The sequence below is a fragment of the Stylophora pistillata genome, chromosome 3 (genome assembly GCF_964205215.1).
Source record: "Stylophora pistillata chromosome 3, jaStyPist1.2, whole genome shotgun sequence".
Lineage (NCBI taxonomy): Eukaryota > Metazoa > Cnidaria > Anthozoa > Scleractinia > Pocilloporidae > Stylophora > Stylophora pistillata.
The window spans coordinates 12709289-12725140 of NC_142521.1; the positions used below are offsets into that span (position 1 = coordinate 12709289).

At 41.6% G+C, this 15852-nt stretch overlaps 1 protein-coding gene across 1 annotated transcript; it reads left to right on the top strand.

The window, feature by feature from the left end:
* The first annotated feature begins 505 nt into the window (after nucleotides 1-505).
* LOC111335217 (uncharacterized) lies at nucleotides 506-10563 on the top strand. The gene is made up of 7 exons (XM_022941078.2): nucleotides 506-929; nucleotides 2371-2434; nucleotides 2929-3090; nucleotides 4748-4873; nucleotides 5249-6207; nucleotides 7820-8737; nucleotides 9568-10563. The coding sequence occupies exons 1-7, from the start codon at nucleotides 630-632 to the stop codon at nucleotides 9760-9762; spliced, it is 2724 nt and encodes a 907-aa protein (XP_022796813.2). The 5' UTR covers nucleotides 506-629; the 3' UTR covers nucleotides 9763-10563.
* The last annotated feature ends 5289 nt before the right edge of the window (nucleotides 10564-15852 follow it).

The following is a 15852-nucleotide window of genomic DNA, read 5'->3' on the forward strand; positions in this document are numbered from 1 at the left end:
AGCGTTCAACTGCCCTTTGTGAATGTCACTGTGTTTTCACAGACAGGTCTATTTTTAGTTTGAATTTACCGCGAAATGGGGTTCTCCACGGAAGCCCTTCGACCACTAACAATTAGCACGTAGTTAATTTCCCGAAATGGGATTCCTCACGGAGGCCGATCGACCACTCACGATTAGCGCGTAGTTAATTTCCCGGGAAAAGATCAACGATTTTGATTAACGGTTCCTCCGAGCGGGCTTGAGCCGACTGATTAAACCAAGAAATCAATCGAAAATGACTCGAACTCTTGGAATGATCATGACCATTACTGAAACTGCCAACGCTGTTTATTTCAATTCAAAGCTTTTTCAACCAGGCAGTTTTTCACCAAGACTGCTTGTAAAGAACTGCCGCTCTCTGAACGATTTTCCTCTCACCAAAGGCATAAGGCCCAAAGTGATCGAGTGATTCACGGTTCTGAGACCCGCCACTCCTCTACCCATACTTTTATCTAGTCCACCCCCCCTCCCCAAATACAGCGTCGTTTAACGGCGTCAGTATTGTGTTTTGAAAGATTGTCACTTGTGTATTGACTGAAAATTATCATTATCATGTGAATAACGTTTGCGATGCTACTAACAAATTCAACATGACTCTGTTTTACATTCTCCTTAAGAATATTAGGGAATGCGCTCTCTTTAAGAAACATGTTTACCATGCTTCTAAACAGTTGCGAGGCAAAGAATTAGAAAGAGGAACGATACTCCAGGAAGATCCAAATGACAAAACGCGGTTCGTTGTGGCCGATCGCAAAGAAGTCTTCTTCGATAAGAGCTGTGTCGAGGGCCTCGACGATAAGTCAGAACTCCTTTCAGACGAATTAGCAGAAGTGCTTTTGGAGATTATTTCTCTAGACGAACGACTACGGTTATTCCGACAAAGAGTACGGGTAAGTCCGATTTCCACTGATAAAGACAGTAAGCGTTTCTACGTCAGCTGCGTTCCATTAGTCTGGGAGATCAGATCTTGAAGCAGTCACGGCTGTAGGTGCTTTGAATTACGTCTCTCAGTGCTTCAAACTAAACAGCAGCGAAAGGTTTCCGAATGATAGTTTTTGTTCTGTTGGTGGACATGAAACGTGACAACCAGAGAATCAAATCAGGAAGTAAAATTTATAAGTCAACTCATGAAGAACGATGGCTCCAATTAGAATTAATTACTTCTGGTTACACTTTTTGCAGGAAAGTTGTAACTAATGGTACATGCGTTTTCATAACAAATATCTAATAGCAATCACACCGTAATGACATCGTTTTTTTTTACTGATAATACAAAGCAGACGGGCGTAAAATGGAAAAACAACACATGATTGTTAGGCTGGCTTAAAGGTTAAACCTCAAGAGTTTTGACTGGATGAAAATTACAAAGACTGGAGACGCTTGTCGCAACACGAATCGAACATTTATCGCGTAGATCCAAATTGTATACCGTTTTAATCCAAGCTGTAAAGTTTCTAACATGGTGATGATTTTCGAAACAAGCTACATCTTATTTGAGTTCATTTCGCATTTTTCTCTTGCGTGTTAACTCACGAGCATTCAGTTGTAACATGCTTGATGACTTGACTGGTTTTCATTTCGATAATATGATCTGTAACAGATGATATCTTAGGGATCGTGTGGCGAAATAAATGCATTTATCTCCCCTGAACGGTCTTTTCAGTTTACCTCAGAGCGTCTACTGACTTAACGTGCAGAATCTTTATGAGAAATTTGGAGATGTCTTCCAAGTTGGATTCTGTAGTCGTAACTTTGTGAAAAAATGGATCGTAATCAGTTAGATGCAAATTATTTACTCTTGATGTGTTTGTGCTTATAGCAGCCCATTATGAAGCCTTTACGTCTATCTAGTTAGAGGGTAAAGAAGGCTGTTATCCATTTCGTCGATTGTGTAAACACAGAAGAAGAAAAAGTCTGAGTTCCTCACAAGATATAAAGTCCTAGGATTTCTGGCTCTGATGCTGTGATGACCTATAATATTCTGAACTCACAGATAGCAAATTTATACACAACTCAACGAAATATGAATTTCGAGTTGCCTTTAAAGATTGCATCATCACTTTTACCTGTATGTTTCCTTTGGCCTTTTCTAAATCCCCTCCAAAGGTTTTGAATCATTCAATATCAAAATCTAAACTTTATAAAAATATAATTCAACATCAGCCGGCAAAATAAACAAAAAACTTAAGAACAAAGCCGCACAGGAACTGAAAACACATAAGAAGGGACGTATGTTTCAGATCAAACCAAAACAAGTTGCAAAACACTTCATTGATGTCATCAAACCCAGTTGTTAGTGAAACCAAGGGTTAAGTATAGATTTGCTTTCAGGAAAGTAGCCGGAGGGTCACTTACTCAGAGGCTGAGCTTTTGAGACCAAGGACACCTACAGAAGGTATGTGCAATGCTATTTAAGACATCATTTCAATCGTCGGATACTAAGTGTAGGTCACGTGGATGACTGAGTAGCATAACTTGCGATTTAACTCTCTCTGTCTAGCTTACCAGAATTAGCACTTACCGATTAAATTTCCGATGGTATGTTTGCATATGGCTGTGTATTTATTTACCTCCACTTCGGTTAATTTTCGTTTGAACTTTCTGGTATGTTTTTAAATTTAACGTCTCTTATTTGTACTTGCGTAACGGCACTTGGTGAACCATTTTTTCATGTAATTAACTTTCTGACACGTTCGGAAATTCAAATAGGATCTCCTTCCCCCTCCAACATTGATTAATCCATGAGTATTGGTCCGGGGCTCGAACCCTCGACCTCTCGCATAACACAATCCGGCGCTCTAGCCAATTGAACTAACCGGGAGGCGGTTAAAAAGGATCTCCTTCCCCCTTCACCATTGATCAATCCAGCTGACGTTATTTTAATCTCAGGTGCTGACGGGAGACCTAGAAGTAGACGGTCAGAATCTAGGTCCGCTGCCAGACGAGATGAAGAGCGTCAAAAACTGGAAAATGAGCTAACATTGCAGAGAGAACAAATAGACAACTTAACTGCAAGAAAAGAAGACCTTGAGAAGCAGTTGTACGAAAAAGGTAAGGAACAAAGCAAATATGTCTTTTAAGTAGGAATACTAATAATTTAAGAATTTTAGAGGGTTCAATAAAACGATGCATGAAATGAAGCAGGAGGTAAAACGAAAAACAAACATTCAGCTGATGTGGCGACTTATGAATTTGAGGGGGAAGTGAGTTTACACTGCTTAAGCTTAAAAAGTGAAGCAAAACTGTTTGATAAAAAATTTACGTAATCCTTTCACTCCCAAGACCTGATTAGGAATTCTCCTTACTGTCTAACATATGATTTTTTATGAGATTGTTTTGGAGAATTTGGCATTGGATCAACTAATAATTCCTTAGTCGATATTTTTCTTTATTCTCATTTCTTGTCTGCTTGATATTGTATTGGTATTGTAAGGAGAAATTCTGTCTTGGTCTCTCATGGGAGTTAAAACGTTAATCTAGGATGGAAAAACTGGAAAATGAGCTAAAAATTACAGAGAGAACAAATCAACTCCTTAAGTACAAAAATCGAAGCGCTTGAGAGGCAGTTGTCGGAAAACGGTAAGTACTATTTGAGTAGGTTTACTACCAATTCAAGTTCGATGGAAAGGTATGTGACATGAAGCAGGAAGTAAACTGAAAAACAAACATTCAGATGATGAAGCGACTTATAAATTTGAAAAGAAAATGAGTTTTCATCGTATTGTTTGACTGTTTATTGATAGTTTTCTTTAAGCTTCGAATCAACATGTCTCGCTCAAAAGTAAATTATTTGGTAAATAATGTTTTCATAAAGTTTCCCCATATGCTTCGAAATTAAGATAACATGATACTTTTATTGAACCTCTCCTCCCCCCATCCCCTCCCTACCGACAATCCCAGTTATTGAACCTCTCCTTCCCCATCCCCTCCCTACCGACAATCCCAGTTATTGAACCTCTCCTCCCCCCATCCCCTCCCTACTGACAATCCCAGTTATTGAACCTCTCCTCCCCCATCCCCTCCCTACCGACAATCCCAGTTATTGAACCTCTCCTCCCCCATCCCCTCCCTACCGACAATCCCAGTTATTGAACCTCTCCTTCCCCATCCCCTCCCTACCGACAATCCCAGTTATTGAACCTCTCCTCCCCCCATCCCCTCCCTATCGACAATCCCAGTTATTGAACCTCTCCTCCCCCCATCCCCTCCCTACCGACAATCCCAGTTATTGAACCTCTCCTCCCCCATCCCCTCCCTACCGACAATCTCAGTTATTGAACCTCTCCTCCCCCCATCCCCTCCTTACCGACAATCCCAGTTATTGAACCTCTCCTTCCCCATCCCCTCCCTACCGACAATTCTAGTTATTGAACCTCTCCTCCCCCATCCCCTCCCTACCGACAATCCCAGTTATTGAACCTCCCCTCCCCATCCCCTCCCTATCGACAATCCCAGTTATTGAACCTCTCCTCCCCCATCCCCTCCCTACCGACAATCCCAGTTATTGAACCTCTCCTCCCCCCATCCCCTCCCTATCGACAATCTCAGTTATTGAACCTCTCCTCCCCCCATCCCCTCCCTATTGACAATTCTAGTTATTGAACCTCTCCTCCCCCATCCCCTCCCTATTGACAATCCCAGTTATTGAACCTCTCCTCCCCCCATCCCCTCCCTACCGACAATCCCTGTTACGTTTTTGCAATCTCAGAATGTAGGTCTGTCAGACAAGACGAAGAACGAAAAAAACTGGAAAAGGAGCTTGAATTGCAGAAAGGACGAACCAACACCTTAGTTGAGAAAAACGAAGCCCTCAAGAAGCAGTTGTCTGAAAAAGGTAAGTAAGGTAAAGGTAAAGTAGAGCTTTAATTAAATCCATATGGCAGCCATCTAAGGCTGAATTGCATGAATATACAAATTCCATTAATACAAAGCTTATAATATGAAAACACAACGAACATGTCATTTTCAAATGTAAAGAGACTCTGAAATTTATTCAGTTTTCTCCCAGCTCTAACGACGGTTTCTCGACCAAATTGAACGATCAGACATCACTAGTTTTTTGCGATTGAGGTTGCGCTATCTCTTTTCGCCTAGCTCAACACTTAGCCGGAGTACTCAGCATCATTTTCTCTTGATATAACTGTTTGTCTTTTAGGCAACGCATTGTATTACTCATTAAATAAAACGTCCATCACTTGTCATCTTGCAGATACTCACTTGGCAGCCTTTGACCAGCAACGAAGAAAATTGGAGGAAGAAAAGGTTCGATTAATGAAAACGCAAAAAGTCTTCCAAAAAAAGTTAAACGAAGTAACACAAAGTAGGAGTGAACAGAAAGATCAATTAACGAAAAGGCTGAACGACCTTCAAGAAAACTTAGACGAAGTGAGAGAAAGTGGGAACGAAGAGAGATATCAGTTAATGGAAAGGCTAAAAGACCTCCAAGAGGACTTAGATGAAGTAACACAAGCTAGGGAGGTTGCTGAACAGCAAGTAAGGAACCTGGAAGCAGAGTCAATAGCAAAAGATGAACATATGAAAGAACTGGAAGAGTCTTTATCTACAATTCAACAAGCTCTAGATGGCAGACCAAAAGAGTCCTGTGAATGGGTCATTTCTCGCGACGAGATTTTCTTAACAGATAAGATACTTGGGGAAGGTGCGTGGGGAAAAGTTCTCCTGGGAAGATTCAGAAACTGCAAAGTAGCCGTGAAACAGGTTCACAGCTTGATTCGCTTCCCTTCAGCCAGATCCTCATTTGAAAGAGAAATGGAGGTTGCTTCAAGATGCCGCCACCCTTGTTTGCTGCAGTTTATTGGGGCAACAAACGATGAAGGAACTCCTCTGCTTGTGACAGAGCTAATGGAAACCAGTCTACGAGCGTCGTTAGGCCCCCAGTTTCAACCTCTCTCTGTTCCAGGGATCTACATCATCTCTTTGGATGTAGCACTCGGTCTTAATTACTTGCACCAAACTAAGCCCTTACCCATCATCCACCGCGATCTCAGTAGTGCTAACGTGTTGCTATGGCGTCATGGTCGGCGATGGCGAGGAAAAGTCTCAGATTATGGCTCGGCTAATTTTATTCAGCAAAGAATGACACCTGGGCCGGGAGCACGGGTATATAGTGCTCCTGAAGCTGCTACAGAAGACAAACAGACAATCAAGGTAAGTGATTGTCGAGGAAATGAGCTTGTTGTCTTGAAATCACAACCTCCAACAAAATTTTTTTAAACACTCCACTCACTTCGTAGTCTCCTTCGCAGCCGTCTTTCGGGATGTCGAGCAACGCTACCCCGAAAGAAACGGCTGCTCACATTCGAACCACATTCCTTTCCCATTGTGTTTCAAACAACCAATTAAGTCAGGGTACTGCGAGTGATGTAATTTTCGCGCGAAGTTTATGTGAGATTACCTTTCAGCCGCATGGTATGGCGAGTGAAACGCCAAAAAAGTTGTGGAGGAAACCTCAAAGTGTTTCACGTGTTCTTCGCCTTCAGCAGCCCAAAAAAGAGTATTTATTTTCGGAAATAGTACCATAACTTTGTGGAAATAATCAGATCTTCGTTGGACTTCGATATCAGCTGCTATGTGAGCAGCAAGTTATTTATATGCAAAGCTGTGTGTTACAAGCGGCTGCTGAAATTTCAACAAGCAACTGAAAAGTTTTTAGAGCTGAAGAGGGAAATTCTTGAATCTTTCCAAGGGAGGCCAAGAGCCAAGCGTGAGCATAATGCTGGAGATGAGCATCGAGAGCAAAGTAGAGCTGCCGGAATCCAAACTTTACCGGTGCCGTCAACGATCCGAGCAAAGGCCTCAAAAATTCTTCTTTTATACAAGATGTTTGTATAAAATCTACCACTCATCGCCAAATTTAGCATCTTGTAGGGAACTCATAGAGCACACAGAATCCGCATTGCCACGCTACCTTTATTCTCTCGCACACTCGCCCTATATACATTACACAGCATTACCCACGTGCTTCATACTAATTAGATTACGTCATCACCGATATTATTACACAAACACGAACACGATAGGGAGAGCTTGATAAATTAGAGATTTTTCAGAGTTTGTGGGCAGGTTTACCAATACATCTTGCTTCTGGACGACAAACTTTTGAATCGCAAGCTTCTGGTAAGAATTAAAGCCTGCGATTTTGAAATTTGACGATGCTTGAAGAAAAGCTTCATTAAGAGCCACTATCTTGATTTTGTAACCTCAGGAGATCGTGGAACGATAAAACGAGAAGTATTATTGGTCGAATCATCTTCAGAAAATTTCGCGCGCGACAGTTCCAGAAAATGGAACTTTTGCTGTGATTGGCTAAAATCGGGAAGGCAATGTGGTTCGAATGTGAGCAGCCGTTTCTTTCGAGGGAAGCGTTGCCGCTGCGAAGGAGACTACTCACTTCTCCATGTTGATTTATTTTGACAAGAGGTGCAATTAAAAGGGAAAATGTTATGAAAAGGATTGTATGACCAAACGAGTGAAATCGGGAATGCTATTTCTGGAGACATGATTTTTTCTGAAAATTAACACTTTCTGGTTAACATCCTAATTTTGTTGCACCTAACCCTTTTTCCTCGATTAGCCTTTTGCAGTTAGGGCTATGCTAAAGAGGCTTTGATACAAAAAACAACAGATTTTATCTAATATGTAGCAAATAATGTCGGGTCACTTGCATGGTAAGTAGTGTACGCTGTTTTGCTTGTCCGCTACTGCGTTAATTTTGTAAGAAATAAGAAAAATGATCAGATTTTGATGTTGTTGTCATCAGATTGATGTGTACAGTTTTGGAGTTCTTCTCTGTGAAATGTGCACGCGGAAATTTCCAGATCCTGACCGTCGAGAGGAACAAATATCCCAAGTGAAAAATGAAGAGTTTCGAAGCCTCATACAACGTTGCGTACAGCCAGACCCTGGGGAGCGACCTGATATGCAGGAAATTAGTTTTGAACTAGAGGCCTTGTTCGACCCCCAGTCAGAAATGGAAGACGATAAGCCATCAATTGGAGAGATAGAGCAAATGCTAAGAAGTGCTGTTATAGAAACTAAAGATGAAGATCAGTCAAAGGAAATACGCCAAGAAACAAATGAACTGCACACGACGAGCAGCATACAACCACGTCGAGAGATACCTGACTGGATCATTCCACGTGAACAAATTGAGCTGACAGGTGACTGGCTTGGCAAAGGATCATTGGGATTGGTCTTTAGGGGCAAGTACAATGGCTTTGCCGTGGCCGTGAAGCAGATCCACGAGACTCTTCTTTCTCTTGACAGCCGAAGTTTGTATGAGCAAACGATAGACGTGGCTTCAAGATGCCGCCACCCTTGTTTACTCCAGTTCATTGGAGCAACTCGCGACGAAGGATTTCCTTTGATCGTGACAGAACTCATGGAAAGAAGTCTAGAATCATTTTTAGCCTCGCGATCTCTCTCAGAAAAAGAAATCTCCTTTATTTCTCAAGATGTAGCTGCGGCATTGAACTACCTCCACCACAAATTACCGTCTCCAATTGTCCACCGGAACGTCAGCAGTGCCAATGTGTTGCTTTGGCTACAAGGTCCACAATGGAGAGGAAAGCTGACAATTTCAATTGCTACCACCTTCCAGCAGGAAACCATGTCAACTGCTCCAGGTGATATGCTATACAGTGCACCAGAGACAGTTAGCTCAAGGCAAACCGTGAAGGTTGGTTATAATTTGTAATTTAGCAGACAGTGTAATGTACCCTACGGTTTGAACCCAGATATCACAATGATCGTTCGGTTTGAACGGCTGAAGCCCCTATTTATATGGTCTCGGGTACCGAGACAACCCTCCTCCAGAAGCAATTCTGCAGAGCGTTTATATGAAAGCTGACATCTGTAAACCCTCGTTCAGCCAGGCCAGGTTCTAATTTGACAGCGTGGCGTGCGACATGAAAGGAAAAGCTGTAATACGCACGGGCTCTGGTTATAGAGTGCGTGCGCATTTTCTGTTCGAGTCGTCTCGTCTCGGGTAGGCGAAACAAGGTGTTTACACGAGGAAAAGTTGTCCATCCTGCCAGGGATACCCCAGCGGCCGAGGTGAGACAACTCACCCTCCGAGTTGTCTCGCCTACCCGAGACGAGTTCACAACCTAACGTAAATGGTCGGCTAAATTTTTTAAAGAAATAGGTGAAAAGTTAGCTCGCCCAAGGTAACTCGGGGAAGGGTTGTCTCGGGTACCTGAGACCATGTAAATGGGGCGTGAGTGGGGTGCGATCAAGTGCTTTGCATGGTTTCGGACCCAAAGCCATTTGCTGAGATGCAGAAAAATATTTTGAGGTTTTTTGGCGTTAAAATAATCCTCTACTGGAGCATAGTTACATTTCGTCAATAGTCCTCAAAATCGTTATCTTTAGTTTTTCAGCTATTATTAGTTTAACCCTTGACGTTTTTGTGATAGTAGAGTTGTTGTAGATTTAGCAATGCGCACAATTTGGCTTATTTGTCCATTAACAGTAAGTCAGTGGATTTTTTTTTCTTGTTTTGATTAGATGGATATCTACAGTTTTGGTGTTCTTCTGTGTCAAATGTGCATCTTGGAATCGCCAGATCGTGAAAGGCGTGAAGAGCAAGTCAAAATGGTGACAAACCAAGCGCTTCAAGAAATGATAAAGAGATGCTTGAAAAGGGATCCTGAGGATCGTCCAAGGATTGAGGATATCGTTAATATGTTGGGCATGGGCTGAGCCCCACTTATTTCAGTAAGGTCAAACCACATTTATCTCAAGTCGGTTTTTCAGTACCAGGCGTAATCAAAGCCAGAGACACAACAAATTTAAAGGTATCTGCTTGCAGACAAATAATTTGTAGTTTAGCAAATTAATCAGATACATTTTTGCCTCATGATACTCCTAATATCTTAAGCATCCTAATATCTTAAGCATCCGTTGGAAAAATAGGAACAGACATTTAAAGAAACTGACGTGCAAGTTTTCTCAGTGATTGAAAAGTTAGAACCCGTTCGACCCTAAATAACATTTATCTAATTTAGTCTCTTGATCACGTAATTGCAACCACCAAGGTTCATAGGACCACATGGGTCGTTAGAAACGTGACAAATATCTACAATTCATCGTCATCCTTGCTTGTTAATATTGTGATGGAAACTCTCCAAGTTTTGCTAAGTCTGTATTTAAAACTCCCCTTTTCCATGCCGTTGAGCTAGAGGTTCCCTACTCGAGGATTTTTTTTCTCTTTTTCTGTAAAGTCTACACCTGTACTTTTTGGCAGCCTTGGCAATTTTTTACGGACTGCGAATTCAAAAGCCTCTGAAGCGCGATCTGGAACTTTGATAGAAATAAGATACAATGGAAGATAGAAGCCTGTAAGGTGTGTGAAGCGTTTTTCCTCCCTTAGTAGAGGGACCCATCTAAATGCCCAACAACAACAAGCGAGTCCTAGGACACCTTCCGTTACTACCATGGCCGGCCTTGTAATGGTGTTCATTCAAACTCAAAATAAAACGAAGCCAACAGAAATAGGTTAGATGAACGCCTTAATAAATTTGTCTCAACTGTCCACTATTACCATGTACGTAGCCAGCAGCTGGTGTGACTCTCCTTGCTAAGAAAACATATTGGTTAGAGTAAGAGACAACACACTTATTCCTTTCCCATTCAAATTTGCAAGAAGATAATTCTCGGACGATCGTGATTGACGTCTCTCTCCCTCAGTATATTCCCTTTGCAATCAGAGCGCAAAAATGCTTATACCCTGGTCCTCAAATGTTTAGAAGTCTTTGCATGTTACTGAACTGACGTGAGCGGTATTTCCAAGACTTACGGTCTTTTTGACCTTATTAAATTAAACTACACGCTTTATCCATATGTGAACTCGACGTGTTTCAGACAGCAATGCGAGACAAAAACAAAGACTTTTTTTTTTTTGTTGGTCACAAATCGAGATTATCCTAGAGAGAGGTCCGGAACGGAAATCTGATTGTTTGGTTTTTTGATTAATCATATTTACGTGAGCCCTCGGTCTGTGAAATATGAGGAAGTTGCTGCTTGCCTTATTTTAGCACGGCTGATTATCAGGCACTCCATATTTAGATGAATAGTATTGAAACCTCTAATGTCGTCTCATTGTGCTGTAAATATGTCTGACTGTCTCGATCCTCCATCCACCAACCCCAAAAGCCTGATCATCTATCTGAAAACATGGACAAAGGCTTAACATAATTGCGAGATGTTTTGGATTAATGATTTTGTTTGATGAGCGTCACTAAGTGTTGTTTTGTTTATCATCCCTTATGATGTTGTCGCAATTTACGCTTTGTTACTCCTACAAATAATATAAGCACGAAATTAAACTTAGGGGATCTCATGTAAAAATTGGAAGTAATCGCTGTGAGGTCCTTGATTTCTTGATAAAGTAAACTACTGATCATCTAAGTGACCGCACAAAAATAGAGGTGAGTGGATTTAAACTGCGGATTAGATAGCAGGGCGACCATAAAATACAACCAGCTAAGACTATCAAACTATCGCACCTACGTCACAATATTTTGTGTCGTTTTCTCTGGCAGCGCTAGCTTTGGAAATATAGAACAGAAAAACACGAGGATAGTCGTGGAGGGAGAAAACTGACATGGATATATAGTGGATGACAAATTGACATTAATAGTCTGGTGGCCAAACCCGCTTTGGATATAGTGTCTTTCAGCTGCGACGTTTTGAACAAATATATCATGGGAAACTAGGGCGATTGACTGAGAAAAGAAAAAAAAGCATTTGCTGACTAAGGGCCGATGGTAACTTCATAAGCACCGAAAGTAGCAGCTCTTTTTCTTTTCTTTTTTCATGCGTAATCGTGCATTTGTCCCTTCAAGATAAAGGTGAACAGCCCGAATAAATGACTGACTAGAGGACTAACTTTCTGACTTTGGAAACGATAATGAAAATCCCTTGTGGTATTTTTGTGTGTTTCTTTTTATTGAACGAGGTTTGGGTACGACAGTGAATGTTTCGAATGAATAGAATATTAACGATAATTACTCCGAGCCTTCTTAGACATCTCGTTATTCGAAATTATAATTATTGCCGGTTATTTAAACAAAGTTTCACCCGGTCGTTGTTTAACAAAGCCACGCTCTAAACTAACTTGAATTTAGCAGAATCATTTATCCGAACGTTAATTTTCGTGAACATTGTCAAGCGAACCGATAGCAGCGGAAGGACATTTAGTTAATAAAAACAAACCTTTTATAGACAATATGTAGGCCCATTACTTGCATAAAACCGCAGTTTGGCTGACACTTCGTTTAAATGACCGGCCCTAAGAGTTTCTAGAACGAAACTACGCCTGAGGGAAAACTGGGGTTAAAAATAACTTAAAACTAAAAGCCATCGAGAGTATTGATTCAAAGATTCGATCGAAAGTAGACATGTGAATGGAAAAATTGATAAAACGAAGGACGCTGAATCCTGGTTAGTAAGAAGCAAAAGCTGAAGACGTTGAGTGCAAAAACTGGAAATAGTTTAGTCACGATGGCGTCATTGAGACTGTCGGCAATGTGAGAATAAAATCAAGTCCTCACTGACAGTCACATCAAAAGCCCCTAAAACCGCAATAACCACTAATAGGAGGCGAGATACGAACAATGTAAATGCCTGTATTTTTGCTTCAATGACAGCGTTTTAAAGCTTACAACTATAAATATACAGCTTAAATTCAAAACGAGGCCCCCCTGCCATATCTGCCTGCACCCCTTAGAAACCTCGCCTTGTTGTGGAACGTGACAACTGGTAACAATCTGTATAGAAATTAGAACATCAAAATTGAAAAAAATGAATAAATGGGGAGTGGCGGAAGGGAGGTACATTGCTATATCTCGCCTCCAGTATTATTCGTACAATTATAATTATACTTCAGATTGCAAGCAGCCTTTGCAAAATCTCCAATTGTACATCATAATACTCGTCTGGATATAACAATGTATGTTCAAAGCTTCAAGACCTCGGTTCAACTGCAGCACTAGCTAAAAGAGAGCGGCCGACACTAACATTCCAAACAGGACGATAATAAAACTTGAAAGTGGACTCATTTGTCCAATCAGCTAGACGAACTATTTCTGGAATAGAGAAGCCTGCTCTCGGCGCTGCAGAAGTAGCTGCTCCACGAGTGGAGTGAGCCCTGAATACTTTGTTATCAATTCCAGCTTCCAACAGACAGTTCTTAACCCACTGAGACAGGGTAGCAGAATTCACAGGCTAATGAGGGTTATTCACAGAGAGGAATAACCTGTTTGGAGCAGCCACTGATTCTGGCCTAAAAGCCTGTGTTCGCCTTTCATATTCTTTAAGACACGAGCATGGGCACAGCAACTCATTTTCTGGGAAACTAGAGCGAAAGGAGGTCTTCAAGGGTTTTACAACCCGAAACCCTTTAGTGAGTACTGGGAGATTAAAAGAAACACCTTCTGGATGAAATCGTCTAAAACGTAAATCATGGGCAATTAGTTCAGAGCCCAAATAACTCGTAACTATGTTAACAACCCATGTAGACGTGTATCTGGGTACCGGTGGACGGGAATTGAAAATCCCTTTTAGGAGCTGAACTACAAGGGGATGTTGCCCAACATCGTAACCTTCAATTTGTGAGTGTGTCGCAGACAAAGCTGAACGATACACGTTTAGTGTACGATACTCCAGGCCTGCCTCAAAGTGACTGGCTAGGAAGTTTAACACTGAACCAAAAGATGCTGAAAGGGGATTGAGTTGTTGTTCACGACACCAACAAGTCCACTTTTTCCAGGCTGAAGAATAAGTTTTTTCTGTCCTGGTTCTCCATGCAGCCTGGAGCAGTCTTTGAGCTGGTAGTGAAACTGTTGTACCTTCATATCGACTCCTGAGACTAGCCATGCGGCTAGTTGAAGGTGGGCAAGAGGGTGAAACTTGTTCTCTTGTCTCAGTAGCCCTGGGAACGATGGGAGAAATAGGGGATTGTCTATTGTTAATTCTAACAACAAGGGGTACCATGGTTGGGTTTCCCACACTGAAGTCACAATTGTCAACTGAAAGACTGACTGACACAGAACTTGCTTTAGTCACCGCACTATTAGGGCAAATGGAGGGAATGCGTATCCCTTGAGCTGGCTCCAATCCAGATTAAAGGCATCCACTACCTCTGCCTCTGGATCTGGCTTCCAACTCACACACCTGGGTAGTTGTGTTCTCAGTCTGCTTGCAAAAAAGATCTATTGTGAAGGGGCCCCATTTGTCTTTGATCCCTTGTGGATCGAAATCGGCCACAAAGTTTAGCCGCCCCGGAAAGTGGTGAGCTTCGACTGTGATAGACCGATTTAGACACCATTGCCAAAGGTCGAAGGCTAGGCTTGACAAAATCAGTGATGTGGGCCCACCCATATTTTTTATATAGCTGTATTGTCCATCATTAACTTTACATGGATGTTGCACTTGTTTTTTAGGAATGACTTAAGGGCAAAACCGCCCGCTAGAAGTTCTAAACAATTTATTTGTAAGAGCCTTTCTGACTGAGACCAAAGCCCTCTGGTCTGAAAGTTTCCACAACGTGCTCCCCATCCCATCGATGAAGCATCTGTTTCGATTGTCAAGTGAGGAGGGGTTCGTAAAATTGCTCTCCCGTTCCAAGCAGAAAGGTGTTCTCTCCACCATTTTAGTTCTTCGAGGGCTTCCTCTGTCCAACACACTGGGGACTCGTAGCCCCCATGAAGGGTTAGACTGTGCTTTTTGACTGCTCGGATGTGACGATAATGAAGGGGTGCTGGGAACACCACATGGATCGAAGCACTTAGTTTCCTCAAAAGCCGAGCTAGCTCTGTTATCGTGATGTCTCGGTTTTCCAGAACTTTCTGGCATTCTCTTCTGATACTCTTTACTTTGTCTAAGGGAAGGCTGATATTTAGTGTAACTGAATTTATGCGGAACCTAGAAACTCTATTGACTGTGTAGGATTTAGCTGGGATTTTTTGTAATTGACCACAAACCCTAATATCTCTAAAAGGGTGACTGTCAATGTGGTATGATATGTTAGAGTTTCTTCGGTGGAGGCCATCAGTAAAAAATCGTCTAAATAAATGATCAGACGAATTCCTTACTTTCTTAACAGGCCTATCACGGGTTTCAAAAACTTGATAAAGACTCTGGGGGCACTTTCTATTCCAAATGGGAGGCATGCAAACTCCCACTGAGTACCATTCTTATTTTATTTAATCGCTTTCACCATACTTACAATGCTAAAAGGACTAAAATATACAAATGAACAAGACACAGAAGAGAACCAAAGAAACCGGAGGAATTTTTGGCGACCTTTCCAAATTGGAACTGAGAAGAGTTCATAAGCGAGATGGGTCAGACACAAACAAAAGAGACGAATCCACGAGATGAATTAAGCAGTGGAGAGGAGACAATCACCGAACTTAGAAATCAACTCTCATCCTTGAGAGAAGATGTCAGTTTTCCTGATTGCTCTTTCCCCTTTCCACTCTTTTTGTATAAATGTTTTATTCGCTCTTAATGAAAGTTGTGTTCCACCACCGGGATGTTTTTGGTTTTTTTCTCCCAACAAACTTTAACTGGAGTGCGCCATCTTGAAACTACACTGACATGCCTGTAAAATATCAAAGACCTACGCTAAGGAAAAGAACAGAAACGGATGAAGTTACTTTTGGACTAATTTATTTCAGATTGATTTCTTTAGCTTTGGTGTTCTTCTCTGCGAAGTGTGCATCAGGGAAATGCCAAATCCTATTCGGTGTGTTCTTTAAGTAGACTCGATGAGGAGCATCAGAACTA

Excerpts from the sequence above, each read along its gene's own strand:
- LOC111335217 (XM_022941078.2), top strand. The coding sequence starts at position 630 with ATGACTCTGTTTTACATTCTCCTTAAGAATATTAGGGAATGCGCTCTC. Across the intron at positions 930-2,370 it reads TATTCCGACAAAGAGTACGG|GAAAGTAGCCGGAGGGTCAC; the intron begins GTAAGTCCGATT and ends ATTTGCTTTCAG. Across the intron at positions 3,091-4,747 it reads GAAGCAGTTGTACGAAAAAG|AATGTAGGTCTGTCAGACAA; the intron begins GTAAGGAACAAA and ends TTGCAATCTCAG.